Source organism: Eucyclogobius newberryi, unplaced genomic scaffold, assembly GCF_026437365.1.
Source record: "Eucyclogobius newberryi isolate DKJ021-1_F unplaced genomic scaffold, fEucNew1.0.hap1 SCAF_13, whole genome shotgun sequence".
NCBI lineage: Eukaryota > Metazoa > Chordata > Actinopteri > Gobiiformes > Gobiidae > Eucyclogobius > Eucyclogobius newberryi.
The window spans coordinates 30891719-30913671 of NW_027315757.1; the positions used below are offsets into that span (position 1 = coordinate 30891719).

Here is a 21953-nt window from a genome sequence, read left to right on the forward strand (position 1 = left end):
CTTAATTTTTGAGGTTATATGTTACCTCTTCCTGTTGCGACCACTTTCTCTGCCTGATGTGGAGGCACGATGTCGCTGTTGTGATGTGACTCCATGATTGCTTTGCACATGTTAAAATAAAATGGCACAAAGAATCTGGCAAGTGTCTTTTCTTAACAAAAAATGTCTGAAGAACAAGAGAATGCAAAAAAACTCAACAAGAGGATTATCTGATCCTTTTACCCTTTGGTCTTCAATGTCATCATGGGCCTGGAGAAAGATGAGAGCAAAGGCATTTGTGTGGATGACATCAAACTGGCCATGAACGGACACGTGAAAGACGGCTATGTGGTGAGCTGCAGAAAAACAGTTTTTAACTGTCAGGTGTAAATATAATAATTACACTTCATTTCAGTTTAATCCACATTCCTCTTTTACAAGTGCAAACCAGCATTACAACAACAGTCACACTCTAAATGACCAAACCCATGTTCTGGTGTGTGTTGTCTCAGCCAGTACGGTCAATATAATGAGTGACGACCTCATGAAAAAGATGAGAGAAGTCCGACTTGCAGCTAGATACTTAATATTAATAATGTATTATATATACAGTCAATGGTAACATTTGATGTTATTATTAGATTGTATTGAAGACCTTTGCTTTTGTCTTGTAAAATGAACTGTCTTAACATTCCTCAAAAGGGATTCCTCAAATGGCCATTCTCACTAAGATTGATGAAGCCTGCCCTGAGGTGCAGTCAGACATAGAGAATGTCTACAGAAGCAAGTTTCTGTACCAAAAATATGGTATTGATTATTTATGGTAATGCGTGTCCCTGAAATGTAATCAAAATATTGATAATCTTAGAAAAATGTTTTATGATACACCTCCAGTGTAATCTATTTATTTTTTATTTATTTTTTTATTTACCATATACAAACCCAAAAAGTGCCCAAAGTCAATATTCCCGCTGATCAACACTGACAGGCCAGTCACACTGATTATAGTCAGAGTTGAAAAATAGTTGAAATTATTATTGATTTTTATTTAAGATTACTGGACGCTGTATTTGAGAAATTGTGCCATAAGGGGTTAATTAATATGTTTGGTAACTAATACAATTATTGTTATTTTGAAGAGAACCCCATCACAAGGAATGAAAACAGGTCCATATTCACCGATCATCCACATTGATCGGCCTCATCTGATCAAAGTCAAAGTTAAAATAAAATGTAAAATGTAAAAGAATAATATTCTTTTTTCTTTTTCTTTTTTACTCGCAGTATGGTTTGTGGTATGTGACAAAAACTGGCATCTAAGGAGTGAATACATTTTGGAAATTTATAAAGTTATGTGACATTTGAAACAGAACCCCTTCATGAAAAATCAAAATCTTTTAAAAATATGAATTGACAATTGTTTGGCAATTTAAAATGTGATGTTCAAATTTGTACAAAGTACTCCCAGACCGGCATGTTATTATTCTTATTGTAGTTTGAACTGTAGTAGATTAAGCTAAAAGCAAATGAGAGCAAGAATGTGGTCCACAAAACAAAGTTTAAGAAAAGGTTTTAGGATGGTTCATACCATCAATGAATCATACTGAAAATGAAAGTAAACAGAAATGCTTTCTACCAGACAAGCGCTGACATGCCAATATCAAGCCAACATACAAAACCACACCAACCCGAAACAGCAAGTCAGAAGACTATGGACAGTGGCAGCAACAGCTTCGGGACAATTTTGAGAGAGGTAAAAAAAAAAAAAAGTATAATTTTTTTTATGTACGGTATTCACTATATATATTTTCTAAGATTTCATTTAAAAAAACAATTAACCATCTTGAATTTGAAATTGTGCTGTGACTTTAAAGAAGGACCTTCTATGTGAAGGGAAATGTCTGGAAGAATAGAACAATAGTTTTCTTATGTAGTATTTGCTAAAAAGCCATACATTTTTTGAATGATAGTTCAAAGCATCTTTTCTGCAGATGTTTCAAAAACGCTCAAAACCCCCGCCCGCTTCACCAAAGCGTAAGTTTGAAATATTTATGATAATTTATCATTTCAAACACTAACATTTCTGTGTTCTTAGTTCTCCACAGGGACTGGAGAAAGATACCAACATGGTAAGTGTAGGAAGTTTATGATTGTGTAATTTAGTTCAGATTATACATTATGATTTCACCATGTATTTCTAACCTTTTTTTCCTGCAGGGAAAAGGATGATTATCTGCAGTACATTCAAGATTATCAGCCTGAGGAAAAGGAACTTGAACACCTCAGGATTTTGCTTCACGGGCCAAGTAATGCTGGCAAGTCCAGTTTCTTTAACTCAGTGGAGACATCTTTACGAGGCAGAATGACTGCACAGGCTATAGCTGGTGTTGGTCACGAAAGCTTCACTGTAAAGGTATATCTAGGAATAAGTAATCTACCTGTGTCTCTGTCTGTTATATAACTGGTTTGACAATTTGTGCAGTATCAAACACACAAAATACAGAAAGGAAAGCCTGGGACCTTTTACCCTTTCGTCTTCAATGACATCATGGGCCTGGAGAAAGATGAGAGCAAAGGCATTTGTGTGGATGACATCAAACTGGCCATGAACGGACACGTGAAAGACGGCTATGTGGTAAGCTGCAGAAAAACACAGTTTTTAACTGTCAGGTGTAAATATAATAATTACACTCTTGTGTCTTCATTTCAGTTTAATTCACAATCCTCTTTTACAAGTGCAAACCAGCATTACAACAACAGTCCCACTCTAAATGACCAAACCCATGTTCTGGTGTGTGTTGTCTCAGCCAGTACGGTCAGTATAATGAGTGACGACCTCATGAAAAAGATGAGAGAAGTCCGACTTGCAGCTAGAGACTTGGGTAATATTAATAATGTATTATATATACAGTCAATGGTAACATTTGATATTATTAGATTGCATTGAAGGCCTTTGCTTTTGTCTGTAAAAATTGTCTTAATATTCCTCAAAAGGGATTCCTCAAATGGCCATTCTCACTAAGATTGATGAAGCCTGCCCTGAGGTGCAGTCAGACTTAGAGAATGTCTACAGAAGCAAGTTTGTGAAAAATATGGTATTAACCTCTTAACTAATAGTTTGTGTGTCGTGTGCTACAAAATGTGTGATATTGACTCTTTTGTTTTCATTTAGATTGAGAAACTCAGTGCATCTCTGGGTATTCCTCTAAACTGCATCTTCCCTGTGAAGAACTACCACTATGAGATCTGTAGAGAGGATGAAATCGAAAAACTCATTCTGATGGCCCTGAAGCAAATGATTGATTTTGGGGAAGATTTTGTGAACAACTTTGACAAAAGCTGTAGGTCAGCATGAATACTGAGGGTTCTTAGTCGACAGATTCAATCTTTTCAAGAAGTAAAACTCCTTTGTAATCACATAATGTTGCCTAATCTTATATTTGTGTCATTTTGTTGTTCAATTTGAACCATAAATTAGTTATGTAAACAATAAAAAATATTTAAACAAATGTATAATTTGTATTTGTTCATACTGACAATATACCGAAACAAAAATACAAGAAACGCCATTCACAAGGATCAGCAAATCATATTCTGCAGTTATACTATATGTCAGTAATAGCATTAACAGCCAGAGTGCAGAGTGTGAGTGCTCATAGAAAATGTAGTGATTTTGTGAAAATGTTGTTGTTACTTAACTGTATGTGGTTTGCAACAGGAAAATATAGAATAAAAGGCTTTTTGTAGCTTTTAATAAAAGAGTCAATGGGGATCAATGCAAAAAACTGGCTCAAAAACAGAACTGCTGTAAAGTCCATATTCCCTCTGATCAACACTGACAAGCCAGACACACTGATTGTAGTCAGAGTTGAAAAAAAAAGTTATTACTATGAAACTATTGATTTTATTTAATATTACTGGAGGTTGTATATGAGAAATTGTGCCATAAGTGGTTATTAACTTCTTTTTTTTAACTTTACACAAAAACAAAAAATATTAAAAGCCCATATTCACTGATTATCCACATTGATCGGCCTCAACCTGATCAAAGTCAAAGTTAAAATAAAAGTCCCTGTAAAAGAATAATACTCTTTTTTTCTTTTTCTTTTTTACTCGCAGTATGGTTTGTGGTATGTGACAAAAACGGGCATCTAAGGAGTGAATACATTTTGGAAATTTATAAAGTTATGTGACATTTGAAACAGAACCCCTTCATGAAAAAACTAAATCTTTTAAAAATATGAATTGACAATTGTTTGGCAATTTAAAATGTGATGTTCAGAATTTGTACAAAGTACTCCCAGACCGGCATGTTATTATTCTTATTGTAGTTTGAACTGTTGTAGATTAAGCTAAAAGCAAATGAGAGCAAGAATGTGGTCCACAAAACAAAGTTTAAGAAAAGGTTTTAGGATGGTTCATACCATCAATGAATCATACTGAAAATTAAAGTAAACAGAAATGCTTTCTACCAGACAAGCGCTGACATGCCAATATCAAGCCAACATACAAAACCACACCAACCCGAAACAGCAAGTCAGAAGACTATGGACAGTGGCAGCAACAGCTTCGGGACAATTTTGAGAGAGTTAAAAAAAAAAAAGTATAATTTTTTTCATGTACGGTATTCACTATATACATTTTCTAAGATTTAATTTAAAAAAAAAACAATTTACGATCTTGAATTTGAAATTGCGCTGTGACTTTAGAGAAGGACCTTCTATGTGAAGGGAAATGTCTGGAAGTCTAGAACAATAGTTTTCTTATGTAGTATTTGCTAAAAAGCAATGATTTTTTGAACGATGGTTCAAAGCATCTTTTCTGCAGATGTTTCGAAAAAAAGCTCAAAACCCCCGCCCGCTTCACCAAAGCGTAAGTTTGAAATATTTATGATAATTTATCATTTCAAACACTAACATTTCTGTATTCTTAGTTCTCCACAGGGACTGGAGAAAGATACCAACATGGTAAGTGTAGGAAGTTTATGATTGTGTAATTTAGTTCAGATTAGTTCAGATTTCACCATGTATTTCTAACCATTCAATCAACATAAAAAAAAATTCCTGCAGGGAAAAGGATGATTATCTGCAGTACATTCAAGATTATCAGCCTGAGGAAAAGGAACTTGAACACCTCAGGATTTTGCTTCACGGGCCAAGTAATGCTGGCAAGTCCAGTTTCTTTAACTCAGTGGAGACATCTTTATGAGGCAGAATGACTGCACAGGCTATAGCTGGTGTTGGTCACGAAAGCTTCACTGTAAAGGTATATCTAGGAATAAGTAATCTACCTGTCTCTGTCTGTTATATAACTGGTTTGACAATTTGTGCAGTATCAAACACACAAAATACAGAAAGGAAAGCCTGGGACCTTTTACCCTTTCGTCTTCAATGACATCATGGGCCTGGAGAAAGATGAGAGCAAAGGCATTTGTGTGGATGACATCAAACTGGCCATGAACGGACACGTGAAAGACGGCTATGTGGTAAGCTGCAGAAAAACACAGTTTTTAACTGTCAGGTGTAAATATAATAATTACACTCTTGTGTCTTCATTTCAGTTTAATCCACATTCCTCTTTTACAAGTGCAAACCAGCATTACAACAACAGTCCCACTCTAAATGACCAAACCCATGTTCTGGTGTGTGTTGTCTCAGCCAGTACGGTCAGTATAATGAGTAACGACCTCATGAAAAAGATGAGAGAAGTCCGACTTGCAGCTAGAGACTTGGGTAATATTAATAATGTATTATATATACAGTCAATGGTAACATTTGATGTTATTATTAGATTGCATTGAAGACCTTTGCTTTTGTCTGTAAAAATTGTCTTAACATTCCTCGAAAGGGATTCCTCAAATGGCCATTCTCACTAAGATTGATGAAGCCTGCCCTGAGGTGCAGTCAGACTTAGAGAATGTCTACAGAAGCAAGCTTGTGAAAAATATGGTATTAACCTCTTAACTAATAGTTTGTGTGTCGTGTGCTACAAAATGTGTGATATTGACTCTTTTGTTTTCATTTAGATTGAGAAACTCAGTGCATCTCTGGGTATTCCTCTAAACTGCATCTTCCCTGTGAAGAACTACCACTATGAGATCTGTAGAGAGGATGAAATCGAAAAACTCATTCTGATGGCCCTGAAGCAAATGATTGATTTTGGGGAAGATTTTGTGAACAACTTTGACAAAATCTGTAGATCAGCATGAATACTGAGGGTTCTTAGGCGACAGATTTTTCAAGGAGTAAAACTCCTTTGTAATCACATAATGTTGCCTAATCTAATATTTGTGTAATTTGAACGGTAAATTAATTCACGTAAAAAATCTAAAATAATGTTTATTATTCAACAAATAAATAAAAGCAGTTTGGTTACTATTGAGTATAAATAGATAAAGGGAGGATGAGGATGAAGTACATTACTTGTTTAATTCCTTCGGACAGAAAACGAAAGACACCAGTCGTTGAATTTGTGAACATGTTGTTGATCTAATACTGAAGGATTTATTATGTATACGTATTATACATTTTGGGAGGTAGAGCAGTTAGAGTTCTCACCTCTCATGAAAAGATCTTGGGTTTGAGTCCTTGGCCAAACCAACATCACATGATCTCTCTGAGTGGTGTCCTCCCGTCTTACCGTGGGTTCTCTCTGGATTCTCCTGCTTCCTCCCACTGTCCAAAGACAGTGAGGTCTCATGTGTGAGGTAAATTGACAACTCTAAATTCCCCCTTGTGAATGTGTGTCTATATCTCTGTGTTACCCTGTGACGAGCTGGCCCCTGCCCTGCCTAAGGCCCAAAGTCACTGTGCTCCTGTCACCCGTGACTCCTAAGGGGAACAAGCAGTGAAAAATGAATGAATGAATTTTACATCAAAGGGACATGATTTTGAGTCCCCTTAAAGCAAACTGTCTCTAGATTTCTAGTATTCAATTAAATAAAATTCAATTAATTTTTGTAACGCCCGAAATCCCAACAGCAGTTGCCTCGGAGGGCGACAGTGAAAAACAGATTAAACAGTGTCCATACGGACGAGGGGCGATGTCCCAGGGTCCCTTGTCCTTAGACCCTCCTTCTCGGCCAGGAAAAACTACAAAAAACCTCCTTGGGAAAAAGTAGAAACCTGGAGGAGTTCCACAGTGAAGGAGAGATCTGACTCCCTCAGACGGACAGGCGGACGCGAGTGTAGTACTATCCAATCAGCTGTAGGGGGCGCACTATAAAAGAGGTCCGCTTTGTCTTACCTGACCTCTCCCCTCTCTGACGCCACATCCGCCGTGCAGCGCTCGGCAGCAGTTAGCCAAAATAGTTCAAGTTGAGAGAAATGCGTTGTGTTGGAGCGCCAAGCCAGCGTCGTAGGGCGTAAAGCCAGCAACTGTTTACAACTAAGATGCTCTGCGGGTAAGCGTGATCTTCAGTGGCGAGGCTAAATGCTATTATTTCAGAGAGAAAATAAAATTCACCACAAACAGCCACCGGGGCCAATCAAGCAGGAAGCGCAAGTGTTTGACACACTGAAGAAGACTCTTGTGGACAGTAGAAGACAGTAGATAATTAATCATTATTTAATACATTTGGAAAACAATTTGTACATTGAGCCTTGCATTTGTTGCTTTGTTACAAGTTACAGGTCAAATCTTGCGTGCAATTTATAGTAATTCATTAGTTCACACAAACACACCATATTTTCCTGGCTCGGCCCCTCGGCCAAATTTTAGAACCCAATGTGGTCCTCGAGTCAAAAAGTTTGGGGACCATTGCTCTAAAGTATTGCTTCAACACTGTGTTTTAAGGTGGTTTCGTGATTTTCATCACTTAAGCGTCGTCACTTTAGCCTCGGGCACCGGATTAGAGACGGAGCTATGCTAAGTTAAAACGCTGCTTCAGCGCACTCTGCATAATAAATACGGGCTTGAATTTAATGTGACTTTAATGTGTTAGCATCACAGACTCCCTTGAAACTAGCTGTTTGGGATGGTGTAATGTCTGTATCTTGTTTTTTACAGTAGCCCACGTTTGCCGGTTTAGCTCGTTAAGTTCCAAACTTCTTTGTTTCCCTTTTCAGAATTGGCGCTCATAGCTGGATTCAAAACTATGCAGAAGTCCATTGCATTACAGTTTTGACTTTGCACAGCAGGTACTATTTATTACACATCATTTACTTAACTTCACTTTATTAAATGTACAATAAAGTGCAAATGCAGAACAGTAATTATAGTCGGTTACTGTATGAATAGACATAAATGTCTTTATCACACGCAATAATGTCACATTCATGTTCATATAACTGATGTAAATAGAGTGTTTATTTTACCATTTTTATGAGTATTATTTTGTCTTAAGGGGGTTACAGACTGCGGCGGCCGAAGCGTCCAGTTTACATTCAAAGTCTATGTAAACACGCGTCGAGCGCGTCCTGCGTTTTCCGCGGCGCGATTTCTTTGTTTTCGCAGCGCGATTCGTGCGTTTACGTATGCTCTCTGCGCTTTGGGCGCGCGTATGAGGCGCCCAAAGCGGCCGGTGCGACATGTTCAGCTTTGTTCAGCTCTCTGCGACAGATGCGCCGCAGCAGCCAAGCAGAGATGACGCTCCAGTGACACGCAACGCACGACCCGGAAAAAGACCCAAAACAAACCCGCAAGATAAAAAAAATCCTTAAAACGCAGCTCTTGGAGCAAATAATGATACTGGCTAAACTGCTCAGCTCTGAAGTATAAGTGGGTCCCAAACGGGCCCCGGAGCCCATCGCCTCCGCTTTTGGACTTTGTAAAGTTAATAAACCAAAGCCATGGTCCGCCATTAAACTCCATTTACACCACGAGAAAAGTAACACAGCACAACTCCTTCACTGCGCATGTGCGCAGGACGACTCGGACGCTTTATTTATCGCAAGAACAAGAGTGCAAAGTGCATAACAAGAATAAAAACAAACAACTGGCAAAAAATAATAGTATAGCAAAAAACTCTGCCAAGCAAAAACAAATATATAACAATTATTATTTTTATTTATTTTTTTCCGCTGTTGGCATTCGATATTCTGGCCTGTTCTATTTATCCAGAGGTGATACCCCTGCTTGCTAGAATAGGTAACACACTGCTTTCGATTTTTCGATTTTCTCCTTTCGTTAGATTTATTTGTCAATTCCAAAATAGTGTTTGGATACATAGAAGGGGGCGCTAAAAACTCCGCTAAGCAAAAATAAATAAAAATCCAGAGGGGGCCCCCCCCGCAGTGCCGCCCCAGGCACCCGCCTATCCGGCCTAGTGGAAGGGCTGAGTCCGGGGCGTTGAACGCGCGTCCGGGGCGTTTGTCTTTCAAATGTACACGCGCTCAACTTCTGCGTCGGGCGCGATTCGGCCGCCGCGGTGCGTACGGCCCTTTACGCTAGCTGTTTTTATTTTATCTTTATTTTTCCCCTCCATTCCTTTTTGAGAAATGAGAGGTTCTGTCTATAGGAGATTTTGTTTATAAGAGTTCTTCTATTAAGAGTGTTTTTTAAACTTCCTATAAGTTATCTGTCCTTTTCCTCTGTATCTACCTGCTTTGCAACAACGAAATTTCATGTCTTAATCTAATTTCTTCCCTCTCTCCCTCTGTCTTCTACAGATACACTTTCCCTCAAACCCTCTGCAGCCGGGCAGCACAGAGCGATGCGCGCGGGCAGCACGGTGGCTGCCCACGAGTCCGAAGGTTCACTGGTCCAAAGGTTCACTAGTCCGAAAATTCAGAAATTTTAAGGTTCACTAGTCCGAAGGTGCACTAGTCCGAAGGTTCACGGGTCCGAAATTTCCCCGAAATTTTAAGGTTCACAAATCCGAAGGTTCACTGGTCCAAAGGTTCGCTAGTCCGAAGGTGTGAGACCATGCAGCAGGCTCTACTCGCGGCTCTCCTCACCAAAGCTGTATCTCCGTGCAGCGGGCTCTCCTCGCCTCCCTTTGCCCTACACACTGGCTTTTAAGACTTTTCTAGTGTTGATGCACTTTTTATGATTAAACTCACGTATTTTCCATAACCGACTTGTTTCTGTACATAGCCTGAGCTCCTTATCGTATTATTAATGAATGAATTAACTCACATAGCCCAGCAGTTTCGGCCGCGCGCCGTGGCTCTGTAGACACTCCCGTCTTGGCCAGCTGAATTTCCTTTTTGACTACCAATCCTACGGTGATCGGATTACGCGTTTCTATATATACATATATCATTTCTATACTTGTCAAATGAAGGCATAGAGTGGAGGATTCTGATCATGCATATTTCTTATAATCAAATGAAGGCATAGAACGGAGGATTCTGTTCACGCATTTTTCTTATGATCAAATGAGGGCATAAAGCGGAGGATTCGATATGTTCTGTGGTGACTTGATTGACGTTCCCATGGGGTGGTGTGTGGCAAGAAGAAGTTGCGGACACGGACTCTGTACCTTCAAAGTTAGTTTATTACAGAAATCGCCGTGTCAGCCCGTCTCTGGGCGTACCTCGCCTTTTATATGTCTCCTTACACAAAGACCTCTAAATATCTGACAGGCATGAGCTCATCCATGTACCAACGGTTTAGCCAATAAGAGAACAAGATGTAAAGAATATCCATATTTGGGTAGAATGAGGACCGAAAAGTGACAGAAATGAGATCATACGTTTACACAGATGTATATGAAGCATCTCAAGGCCTCGCTTGGTCTGTTCTTGGCCGTTATCGTAAATTAACAAAGGCGCCGCTTGTCATCTTCTTAGACTTTAGGAATGCGAAAAGTTAGTTAAACAAACCGAGGGGGATACAAAGAACAAAATGTCCTAGGTCAGATACTTCAGTTCCCTTGTTATTTTTATATACACCGTACAACTTGGGGTGCCACCTGTGAGCAGCTGGTGCACAAAACGTTGTGACGAGCCCCAGTGCGTGTCTTCGTGCTTCGTGTGCATTTTACAGACTGACTACATCCCAATGCCGTCTGCACCTTCACTTTAGCCTTATGAGGAACTTTCGGACTAGCGAACCTTCGGACTAGTGAACCTTCGGACCAGTGAACCTTCGGACTAGTGAACCTTTAAAACCTTGGACTTGTGAACCTTCGGACTAGCGAACCTTCGGACTCGTGGGGGGTAACCGGCAGCACCGAGAGATGCGCGCGGGCAGCTCCGAGCGATGCGCGCGTGCAGCTCCGAGCGGCGATGCGCCAGGGCAGCACGGAGCAACGGAAATATTTTGTTGTCCCACTGCCATCCTCAAACCTTATCCCAGCGAGAACACTGTACCTTATATTTCATTATGTACATATCATGCCAAGTGTTCAATGTTTTGTTGCTTGTGTTGTACTGAATCGCCTGTGAATTCTGTTTATCGACAAATGGCAATAAACTCTATTCTGATTCTTTGATGCTATTCATAGCCTTTTGTAATCCAAGTATTTCCATTTTAATATAGTTACTTCTAATTCTGATTCAAGTCCTGACACTACATCAGGAAAACAACACTACTCTTGAGTCTTTAAGGGGGTTACAGACCGCGGCGGCCGAAGCGTCTAGTTTACTGTGACGAAGTAGCTTCGTCAGCCAGCCCGGGGAGACCAGGGCGGCATGGCGCCAGCGCACGCACGCACACACATACCCGCACGCACGCACGCACGTATACACCGGTACCGGCACGTCCCTTACCTGTCCCATAACTGTTCCTGGTTCCTTTTCTCCATAGCAGTAATCACGGGTGCACACTTGGTTGCTGTTTAACCACATTCCTTTGCCATAACTCGGTCCCAATTCCACATCATCATCCCCTCCGTGTTTCGGCCGGCCAACACAAACTCCATGGACTTCTGCATTATAAACGCGTCAATGACGGACGCACATGGGTGACGTCAGGGAATTTGCCGTTTTTGGGTGAATTTTTTTTTTTTGTTGTTACGTTAAACGTCCACACAAAGTGGTAGTGTTGTGTAGGAATATATTTAGTTTTTTTTAGTATTATTTATTAAAGTATTCACTCTGTTTTGCACTCTGTTTTTTACACTTCCGGGAATAAATTCACTATATTCACAAACCTTATTCTTTGACTTTGCCATAAATTTATTTAGTTAACAAGTACCCACCACATTTACATTCAAAGTCTATGTAAACGCGCATCCTGCGTTTCCCGCGGCGCGATTTCTTTGTGTTAGCGGCGCGATTCGTGCGTTTTCGTACGCTCTCGGTGCTTTGGGCACGCGTATGAGGCGCTGACCGCCTCATAACTGACCCGACCGCCGGCTCTGACCGCGTCATCACTGACACGACCGCTGGCTCTGACCGCGTCATCACTGACCCGACCGCCGGCTCTGACCGCTTCATCACTGACCCGACCGCCGGCTCTGACCGCTTCACCACTGACCCGACCGCCGGCTCTGACCGCGTCATCACTGACCCGACCGCCGGCTCTGACCGCTTCATCACTGACCCGACCGCCGGCTCTGACCGCGTCATCACTGACCCGACCGCCGGCTCTGACCGCTTCATCACTGACACGACCGCTGGCTCTGACCGCGTCATCACTGACCCGACCGCCGGCTCTGACCGCTTCATCACTGACACGACCGCCGGCTCTGACCGCGTCATCACTGACCCGACCGCCGGCTCTGACCGCTTCATCACTGACCCGACCGCCGGCTCTGACCGCGTCATCACTGACCCGACCGCCGGCTCTGACCGCTTCATCACTGACACGACCGCCGGCTCTGACCGCTTCATCACTGACACGACCGCCGGCTCTGACCGCCTCATAACTGACCCGACCGCCGGCTCTGACCGCGTCATCACTGACACGACCGCTGGCTCTGACCGCGTCATCACTGACCCGACCGCCGGCTCTGACCGCTTCATCACTGACCCGACCGCCGGCTCTGACCGCTTCATCACTGACACGACCGCCGGCTCTGACCGCCTCATAACTGACCCGACCGCCGGCTCTGACCGCGTCATAACTGACCCGACTGTGGACGTGGCGTTTGTGGCAGCGATTCACGCTCGGACGAAACACGAAATGTACAAAGTTTGAGGCAAAACTTTCCCAACAAGAATAAAAACAAACAACTGGCAAAAAATAATAGTATAGCAAAAAACTCTGCCAAGCAAAAACAAATATATAACAATTATTATTTTTATTTATTTTTTTCCGCTGTTGGCATTCGATATTCTGGCCTGTTCTATTTATCCAGAGGTGATACCCCTGCTTGCTAGAATAGGTAACACACTGCTTTCGATTTTTCGATTTTCTCCTTTCGTTAGATTTATTTGTCAATTCCAAAATAGTGTTTGGATACATAGAAGGGGGCGCTAAAAACTCCGCTAAGCAAAAATAAATAAAAATCCAGAGGGGGCCCCCCCCGCAGTGCCGCCCCAGGCACCCGCCTATCCGGCCTAGTGGAAGGGCTGAGTCCGGGGCGTTGAACGCGCGTCCGGGGCGTTTGTCTTTCAAATGTACACGCGCTCAACTTCTGCGTCGGGCGCGATTCGGCCGCCGCGGTGCGTACGGCCCTTTACGCTAGCTGTTTTTATTTTATCTTTATTTTTCCCCTCCATTCCTTTTTGAGAAATGAGAGGTTCTGTCTATAGGAGATTTTGTTTATAAGAGTTCTTCTATTAAGAGTGTTTTTTAAACTTCCTATAAGTTATCTGTCCTTTTCCTCTGTATCTACCTGCTTTGCAACAACGAAATTTCATGTCTTAATCTAATTTCTTCCCTCTCTCCCTCTGTCTTCTACAGATACACTTTCCCTCAAACCCTCTGCAGCCGGGCAGCACAGAGCGATGCGCGCGGGCAGCACGGTGGCTGCCCACGAGTCCGAAGGTTCACTGGTCCAAAGGTTCACTAGTCCGAAAATTCAGAAATTTTAAGGTTCACTAGTCCGAAGGTGCACTAGTCCGAAGGTTCACGGGTCCGAAATTTCCCCGAAATTTTAAGGTTCACAAATCCGAAGGTTCACTGGTCCAAAGGTTCGCTAGTCCGAAGGTGTGAGACCATGCAGCAGGCTCTACTCGCGGCTCTCCTCACCAAAGCTGTATCTCCGTGCAGCGGGCTCTCCTCGCCTCCCTTTGCCCTACACACTGGCTTTTAAGACTTTTCTAGTGTTGATGCACTTTTTATGATTAAACTCACGTATTTTCCATAACCGACTTGTTTCTGTACATAGCCTGAGCTCCTTATCGTATTATTAATGAATGAATTAACTCACATAGCCCAGCAGTTTCGGCCGCGCGCCGTGGCTCTGTAGACACTCCCGTCTTGGCCAGCTGAATTTCCTTTTTGACTACCAATCCTACGGTGATCGGATTACGCGTTTCTATATATACATATATCATTTCTATACTTGTCAAATGAAGGCATAGAGTGGAGGATTCTGATCATGCATATTTCTTATAATCAAATGAAGGCATAGAACGGAGGATTCTGTTCACGCATTTTTCTTATGATCAAATGAGGGCATAAAGCGGAGGATTCGATATGTTCTGTGGTGACTTGATTGACGTTCCCATGGGGTGGTGTGTGGCAAGAAGAAGTTGCGGACACGGACTCTGTACCTTCAAAGTTAGTTTATTACAGAAATCGCCGTGTCAGCCCGTCTCTGGGCGTACCTCGCCTTTTATATGTCTCCTTACACAAAGACCTCTAAATATCTGACAGGCATGAGCTCATCCATGTACCAACGGTTTAGCCAATAAGAGAACAAGATGTAAAGAATATCCATATTTGGGTAGAATGAGGACCGAAAAGTGACAGAAATGAGATCATACGTTTACACAGATGTATATGAAGCATCTCAAGGCCTCGCTTGGTCTGTTCTTGGCCGTTATCGTAAATTAACAAAGGCGCCGCTTGTCATCTTCTTAGACTTTAGGAATGCGAAAAGTTAGTTAAACAAACCGAGGGGGATACAAAGAACAAAATGTCCTAGGTCAGATACTTCAGTTCCCTTGTTATTTTTATATACACCGTACAACTTGGGGTGCCACCTGTGAGCAGCTGGTGCACAAAACGTTGTGACGAGCCCCAGTGCGTGTCTTCGTGCTTCGTGTGCATTTTACAGACTGACTACATCCCAATGCCGTCTGCACCTTCACTTTAGCCTTATGAGGAACTTTCGGACTAGCGAACCTTCGGACTAGTGAACCTTCGGACCAGTGAACCTTCGGACTAGTGAACCTTTAAAACCTTGGACTTGTGAACCTTCGGACTAGCGAACCTTCGGACTCGTGGGGGGTAACCGGCAGCACCGAGAGATGCGCGCGGGCAGCTCCGAGCGATGCGCGCGTGCAGCTCCGAGCGGCGATGCGCCAGGGCAGCACGGAGCAACGGAAATATTTTGTTGTCCCACTGCCATCCTCAAACCTTATCCCAGCGAGAACACTGTACCTTATATTTCATTATGTACATATCATGCCAAGTGTTCAATGTTTTGTTGCTTGTGTTGTACTGAATCGCCTGTGAATTCTGTTTATCGACAAATGGCAATAAACTCTATTCTGATTCTTTGATGCTATTCATAGCCTTTTGTAATCCAAGTATTTCCATTTTAATATAGTTACTTCTAATTCTGATTCAAGTCCTGACACTACATCAGGAAAACAACACTACTCTTGAGTCTTTAAGGGGGTTACAGACCGCGGCGGCCGAAGCGTCTAGTTTACTGTGACGAAGTAGCTTCGTCAGCCAGCCCGGGGAGACCAGGGCGGCATGGCGCCAGCGCACGCACGCACACACATACCCGCACGCACGCACGCACGTATACACCGGTACCGGCACGTCCCTTACCTGTCCCATAACTGTTCCTGGTTCCTTTTCTCCATAGCAGTAATCACGGGTGCACACTTGGTTGCTGTTTAACCACATTCCTTTGCCATAACTCGGTCCCAATTCCACATCATCATCCCCTCCGTGTTTCGGCCGGCCAACACAAACTCCATGGACTTCTGCATTATAAACGCGTCAATGACGGACGCACATGGGTGACGTCAGGGAATTTGCCGTTTTTGGGTGAATTTTTTTTTTTTGTTGTTACGTTAAACGTCCACACAAAGTGGTAGTGTTGTGTAGGAATATATTTAGTTTTTTTTAGTATTATTTATTAAAGTATTCACTCTGTTTTGCACTCTGTTTTTTACACTTCCGGGAATAAATTCACTATATTCACAAACCTTATTCTTTGACTTTGCCATAAATTTATTTAGTTAACAAGTACCCACCACATTTACATTCAAAGTCTATGTAAACGCGCATCCTGCGTTTCCCGCGGCGCGATTTCTTTGTGTTAGCGGCGCGATTCGTGCGTTTTCGTACGCTCTCGGTGCTTTGGGCACGCGTATGAGGCGCTGACCGCCTCATAACTGACCCGACCGCCGGCTCTGACCGCGTCATCACTGACACGACCGCTGGCTCTGACCGCGTCATCACTGACCCGACCGCCGGCTCTGACCGCTTCATCACTGACCCGACCGCCGGCTCTGACCGCTTCACCACTGACCCGACCGCCGGCTCTGACCGCGTCATCACTGACCCGACCGCCGGCTCTGACCGCTTCATCACTGACCCGACCGCCGGCTCTGACCGCGTCATCACTGACCCGACCGCCGGCTCTGACCGCTTCATCACTGACACGACCGCTGGCTCTGACCGCGTCATCACTGACCCGACCGCCGGCTCTGACCGCTTCATCACTGACACGACCGCCGGCTCTGACCGCGTCATCACTGACCCGACCGCCGGCTCTGACCGCTTCATCACTGACCCGACCGCCGGCTCTGACCGCGTCATCACTGACCCGACCGCCGGCTCTGACCGCTTCATCACTGACACGACCGCCGGCTCTGACCGCTTCATCACTGACACGACCGCCGGCTCTGACCGCCTCATAACTGACCCGACCGCCGGCTCTGACCGCGTCATCACTGACACGACCGCTGGCTCTGACCGCGTCATCACTGACCCGACCGCCGGCTCTGACCGCTTCATCACTGACCCGACCGCCGGCTCTGACCGCTTCATCACTGACACGACCGCCGGCTCTGACCGCCTCATAACTGACCCGACCGCCGGCTCTGACCGCGTCATAACTGACCCGACTGTGGACGTGGCGTTTGTGGCAGCGATTCACGCTCGGACGAAACACGAAATGTACAAAGTTTGAGGCAAAACTTTCCCAACAAGAATAAAAACAAACAACTGGCAAAAAATAATAGTATAGCAAAAAACTCTGCCAAGCAAAAACAAATATATAACAATTATTATTTTTATTTATTTTTTTCCGCTGTTGGCATTCGATATTCTGGCCTGTTCTATTTATCCAGAGGTGATACCCCTGCTTGCTAGAATAGGTAACACACTGCTTTCGATTTTTCGATTTTCTCCTTTCGTTAGATTTATTTGTCAATTCCAAAATAGTGTTTGGATACATAGAAGGGGGCGCTAAAAACTCCGCTAAGCAAAAATAAATAAAAATCCAGAGGGGGCCCCCCCCGCAGTGCCGCCCCAGGCACCCGCCTATCCGGCCTAGTGGAAGGGCTGAGTCCGGGGCGTTGAACGCGCGTCCGGGGCGTTTGTCTTTCAAATGTACACGCGCTCAACTTCTGCGTCGGGCGCGATTCGGCCGCCGCGGTGCGTACGGCCCTTTACGCTAGCTGTTTTTATTTTATCTTTATTTTTCCCCTCCATTCCTTTTTGAGAAATGAGAGGTTCTGTCTATAGGAGATTTTGTTTATAAGAGTTCTTCTATTAAGAGTGTTTTTTAAACTTCCTATAAGTTATCTGTCCTTTTCCTCTGTATCTACCTGCTTTGCAACAACGAAATTTCATGTCTTAATCTAATTTCTTCCCTCTCTCCCTCTGTCTTCTACAGATACACTTTCCCTCAAACCCTCTGCAGCCGGGCAGCACAGAGCGATGCGCGCGGGCAGCACGGTGGCTGCCCACGAGTCCGAAGGTTCACTGGTCCAAAGGTTCACTAGTCCGAAAATTCAGAAATTTTAAGGTTCACTAGTCCGAAGGTGCACTAGTCCGAAGGTTCACGGGTCCGAAATTTCCCCGAAATTTTAAGGTTCACAAATCCGAAGGTTCACTGGTCCAAAGGTTCGCTAGTCCGAAGGTGTGAGACCATGCAGCAGGCTCTACTCGCGGCTCTCCTCACCAAAGCTGTATCTCCGTGCAGCGGGCTCTCCTCGCCTCCCTTTGCCCTACACACTGGCTTTTAAGACTTTTCTAGTGTTGATGCACTTTTTATGATTAAACTCACGTATTTTCCATAACCGACTTGTTTCTGTACATAGCCTGAGCTCCTTATCGTATTATTAATGAATGAATTAACTCACATAGCCCAGCAGTTTCGGCCGCGCGCCGTGGCTCTGTAGACACTCCCGTCTTGGCCAGCTGAATTTCCTTTTTGACTACCAATCCTACGGTGATCGGATTACGCGTTTCTATATATACATATATCATTTCTATACTTGTCAAATGAAGGCATAGAGTGGAGGATTCTGATCATGCATATTTCTTATAATCAAATGAAGGCATAGAACGGAGGATTCTGTTCACGCATTTTTCTTATGATCAAATGAGGGCATAAAGCGGAGGATTCGATATGTTCTGTGGTGACTTGATTGACGTTCCCATGGGGTGGTGTGTGGCAAGAAGAAGTTGCGGACACGGACTCTGTACCTTCAAAGTTAGTTTATTACAGAAATCGCCGTGTCAGCCCGTCTCTGGGCGTACCTCGCCTTTTATATGTCTCCTTACACAAAGACCTCTAAATATCTGACAGGCATGAGCTCATCCATGTACCAACGGTTTAGCCAATAAGAGAACAAGATGTAAAGAATATCCATATTTGGGTAGAATGAGGACCGAAAAGTGACAGAAATGAGATCATACGTTTACACAGATGTATATGAAGCATCTCAAGGCCTCGCTTGGTCTGTTCTTGGCCGTTATCGTAAATTAACAAAGGCGCCGCTTGTCATCTTCTTAGACTTTAGGAATGCGAAAAGTTAGTTAAACAAACCGAGGGGGATACAAAGAACAAAATGTCCTAGGTCAGATACTTCAGTTCCCTTGTTATTTTTATATACACCGTACAACTTGGGGTGCCACCTGTGAGCAGCTGGTGCACAAAACGTTGTGACGAGCCCCAGTGCGTGTCTTCGTGCTTCGTGTGCATTTTACAGACTGACTACATCCCAATGCCGTCTGCACCTTCACTTTAGCCTTATGAGGAACTTTCGGACTAGCGAACCTTCGGACTAGTGAACCTTCGGACCAGTGAACCTTCGGACTAGTGAACCTTTAAAACCTTGGACTTGTGAACCTTCGGACTAGCGAACCTTCGGACTCGTGGGGGGTAACCGGCAGCACCGAGAGATGCGCGCGGGCAGCTCCGAGCGATGCGCGCGTGCAGCTCCGAGCGGCGATGCGCCAGGGCAGCACGGAGCAACGGAAATATTTTGTTGTCCCACTGCCATCCTCAAACCTTATCCCAGCGAGAACACTGTACCTTATATTTCATTATGTACATATCATGCCAAGTGTTCAATGTTTTGTTGCTTGTGTTGTACTGAATCGCCTGTGAATTCTGTTTATCGACAAATGGCAATAAACTCTATTCTGATTCTTTGATGCTATTCATAGCCTTTTGTAATCCAAGTATTTCCATTTTAATATAGTTACTTCTAATTCTGATTCAAGTCCTGACACTACATCAGGAAAACAACACTACTCTTGAGTCTTTAAGGGGGTTACAGACCGCGGCGGCCGAAGCGTCTAGTTTACTGTGACGAAGTAGCTTCGTCAGCCAGCCCGGGGAGACCAGGGCGGCATGGCGCCAGCGCACGCACGCACACACATACCCGCACGCACGCACGCACGTATACACCGGTACCGGCACGTCCCTTACCTGTCCCATAACTGTTCCTGGTTCCTTTTCTCCATAGCAGTAATCACGGGTGCACACTTGGTTGCTGTTTAACCACATTCCTTTGCCATAACTCGGTCCCAATTCCACATCATCATCCCCTCCGTGTTTCGGCCGGCCAACACAAACTCCATGGACTTCTGCATTATAAACGCGTCAATGACGGACGCACATGGGTGACGTCAGGGAATTTGCCGTTTTTGGGTGAATTTTTTTTTTTTGTTGTTACGTTAAACGTCCACACAAAGTGGTAGTGTTGTGTAGGAATATATTTAGTTTTTTTTAGTATTATTTATTAAAGTATTCACTCTGTTTTGCACTCTGTTTTTTACACTTCCGGGAATAAATTCACTATATTCACAAACCTTATTCTTTGACTTTGCCATAAATTTATTTAGTTAACAAGTACCCACCACATTTACATTCAAAGTCTATGTAAACGCGCATCCTGCGTTTCCCGCGGCGCGATTTCTTTGTGTTAGCGGCGCGATTCGTGCGTTTTCGTACGCTCTCGGTGCTTTGGGCACGCGTATGAGGCGCTGACCGCCTCATAACTGACCCGACCGCCGGCTCTGACCGCGTCATCACTGACACGACCGCTGGCTCTGACCGCGTCATCACTGACCCGACCGCCGGCTCTGACCGCTTCATCACTGACCCGACCGCCGGCTCTGACCGCTTCACCACTGACCCGACCGCCGGCTCTGACCGCGTCATCACTGACCCGACCGCCGGCTCTGACCGCTTCATCACTGACCCGACCGCCGGCTCTGACCGCGTCATCACTGACCCGACCGCCGGCTCTGACCGCTTCATCACTGACACGACCGCTGGCTCTGACCGCGTCATCACTGACCCGACCGCCGGCTCTGACCGCTTCATCACTGACACGACCGCCGGCTCTGACCGCGTCATCACTGACCCGACCGCCGGCTCTGACCGCTTCATCACTGACCCGACCGCCGGCTCTGACCGCGTCATCACTGACCCGACCGCCGGCTCTGACCGCTTCATCACTGACACGACCGCCGGCTCTGACCGCTTCATCACTGACACGACCGCCGGCTCTGACCGCCTCATAACTGACCCGACCGCCGGCTCTGACCGCGTCATCACTGACACGACCGCTGGCTCTGACCGCGTCATCACTGACCCGACCGCCGGCTCTGACCGCTTCATCACTGACCCGACCGCCGGCTCTGACCGCTTCATCACTGACACGACCGCCGGCTCTGACCGCCTCATAACTGACCCGACCGCCGGCTCTGACCGCGTCATAACTGACCCGACTGTGGACGTGGCGTTTGTGGCAGCGATTCACGCTCGGACGAAACACGAAATGTACAAAGTTTGAGGCAAAACTTTCCAAACTCAAGACTAAACCAAGAGCTGCGACTTCTCTGCTGTTTTTATTGTGCTGAACGGGCGTGTGAAAAGGAAGAGGAAGAGGAAGTCCTGGTGAAGCTTCTGTCATTAGCGTAGTTGTGGTCAGTATATTTTATTTTGAAAATCCTGGGCTGTATTAAATGAGTTAAAGCACATTGTTTATGATAAACAATATTAAGATGTTAATTAAAGCTTAATTATGGTGAAACTAAAACAAAAACCTGTTTAACACTGAAAATAAAGAAAGTACTAAATGACACAATAAGTTACATCTTCAGCTTCGTCCAATAGAACAGAAGCTTGTGACGTGTCACTACCGTTTGTGAACACCAGGGGCAGAACAGGAAACAGGACTAAACCAGGACTAAACCAGGATTAAACCAGGTCTAAACCAGGACTAAACCATGACTAAACCAGGTCTAAACCAGGACTAAACCAGAACTAAACCAGGACTAAACCAGGACTAAACCAGGACTAAACCAGGTCTAAACCAGGTCTAAACCAGGACTAAACCAGGGCTAAACCAGGGCTAAACCAGATCTAAACCAGGACTAAACCAGGACTAAACCAGGTCTAAACCAAGACTAAACCAGGACTAAACCAGGTCTAAACCAGGACTAAACCAGAACTAAACCAGGACTAAACCAGGACTAAACCAGGACTA

General features: G+C 44.3%; 2 protein-coding genes across 2 annotated transcripts; both read left to right on the forward strand.

The window, feature by feature from the left end:
- Window positions 1–1697: 1697 nt before the first annotated feature.
- LOC140357708 (interferon-induced protein 44-like) lies at window positions 1698–3417 on the forward strand. The gene is made up of 8 exons (XM_072442223.1): window positions 1698–1732; window positions 1971–2013; window positions 2075–2108; window positions 2197–2392; window positions 2462–2614; window positions 2690–2861; window positions 2974–3074; window positions 3152–3417. Exons 2-8 carry the CDS (start codon window positions 1971–1973, stop codon window positions 3332–3334), a joined length of 882 nt encoding a protein of 293 aa, XP_072298324.1. The 5' UTR covers window positions 1698–1732; the 3' UTR covers window positions 3335–3417.
- A 1480-nt stretch (window positions 3418–4897) lies between these two features.
- Window positions 4898–6195, forward strand: LOC140357709 (interferon-induced protein 44-like). The gene is made up of 6 exons (XM_072442224.1): window positions 4898–4946; window positions 5049–5244; window positions 5312–5464; window positions 5540–5711; window positions 5827–5927; window positions 6005–6195. Exons 2-6 carry the CDS (start codon window positions 5194–5196, stop codon window positions 6185–6187), a joined length of 660 nt encoding a protein of 219 aa, XP_072298325.1. The 5' UTR covers window positions 4898–4946; window positions 5049–5193; the 3' UTR covers window positions 6188–6195.
- The last annotated feature ends 15758 nt before the right edge of the window (window positions 6196–21953 follow it).

What these genes read in the sequence shown, in the direction of transcription:
- LOC140357708 (XM_072442223.1), top strand. Translation starts at nt 1,971, where the DNA reads ATGTTTCAAAAACGCTCAAAACCCCCGCCCGCTTCACCAAAGC. An exon ending in CCCGCCCGCTTCACCAAAGC is followed by an intron (nt 2,014 to 2,074) that starts GTAAGTTTGAAA and finishes CTGTGTTCTTAG; the next exon opens with TTCTCCACAGGGACTGGAGA. An exon ending in ACGTGAAAGACGGCTATGTG is followed by an intron (nt 2,615 to 2,689) that starts GTAAGCTGCAGA and finishes TCTTCATTTCAG; the next exon opens with TTTAATTCACAATCCTCTTT.
- LOC140357709 (XM_072442224.1), top strand. Translation starts at nt 5,194, where the DNA reads ATGACTGCACAGGCTATAGCTGGTGTTGGTCACGAAAGCTTCACTGTA. An exon ending in ACGAAAGCTTCACTGTAAAG is followed by an intron (nt 5,245 to 5,311) that starts GTATATCTAGGA and finishes CAATTTGTGCAG; the next exon opens with TATCAAACACACAAAATACA. An exon ending in ACTTGCAGCTAGAGACTTGG is followed by an intron (nt 5,712 to 5,826) that starts GTAATATTAATA and finishes ATTCCTCGAAAG; the next exon opens with GGATTCCTCAAATGGCCATT.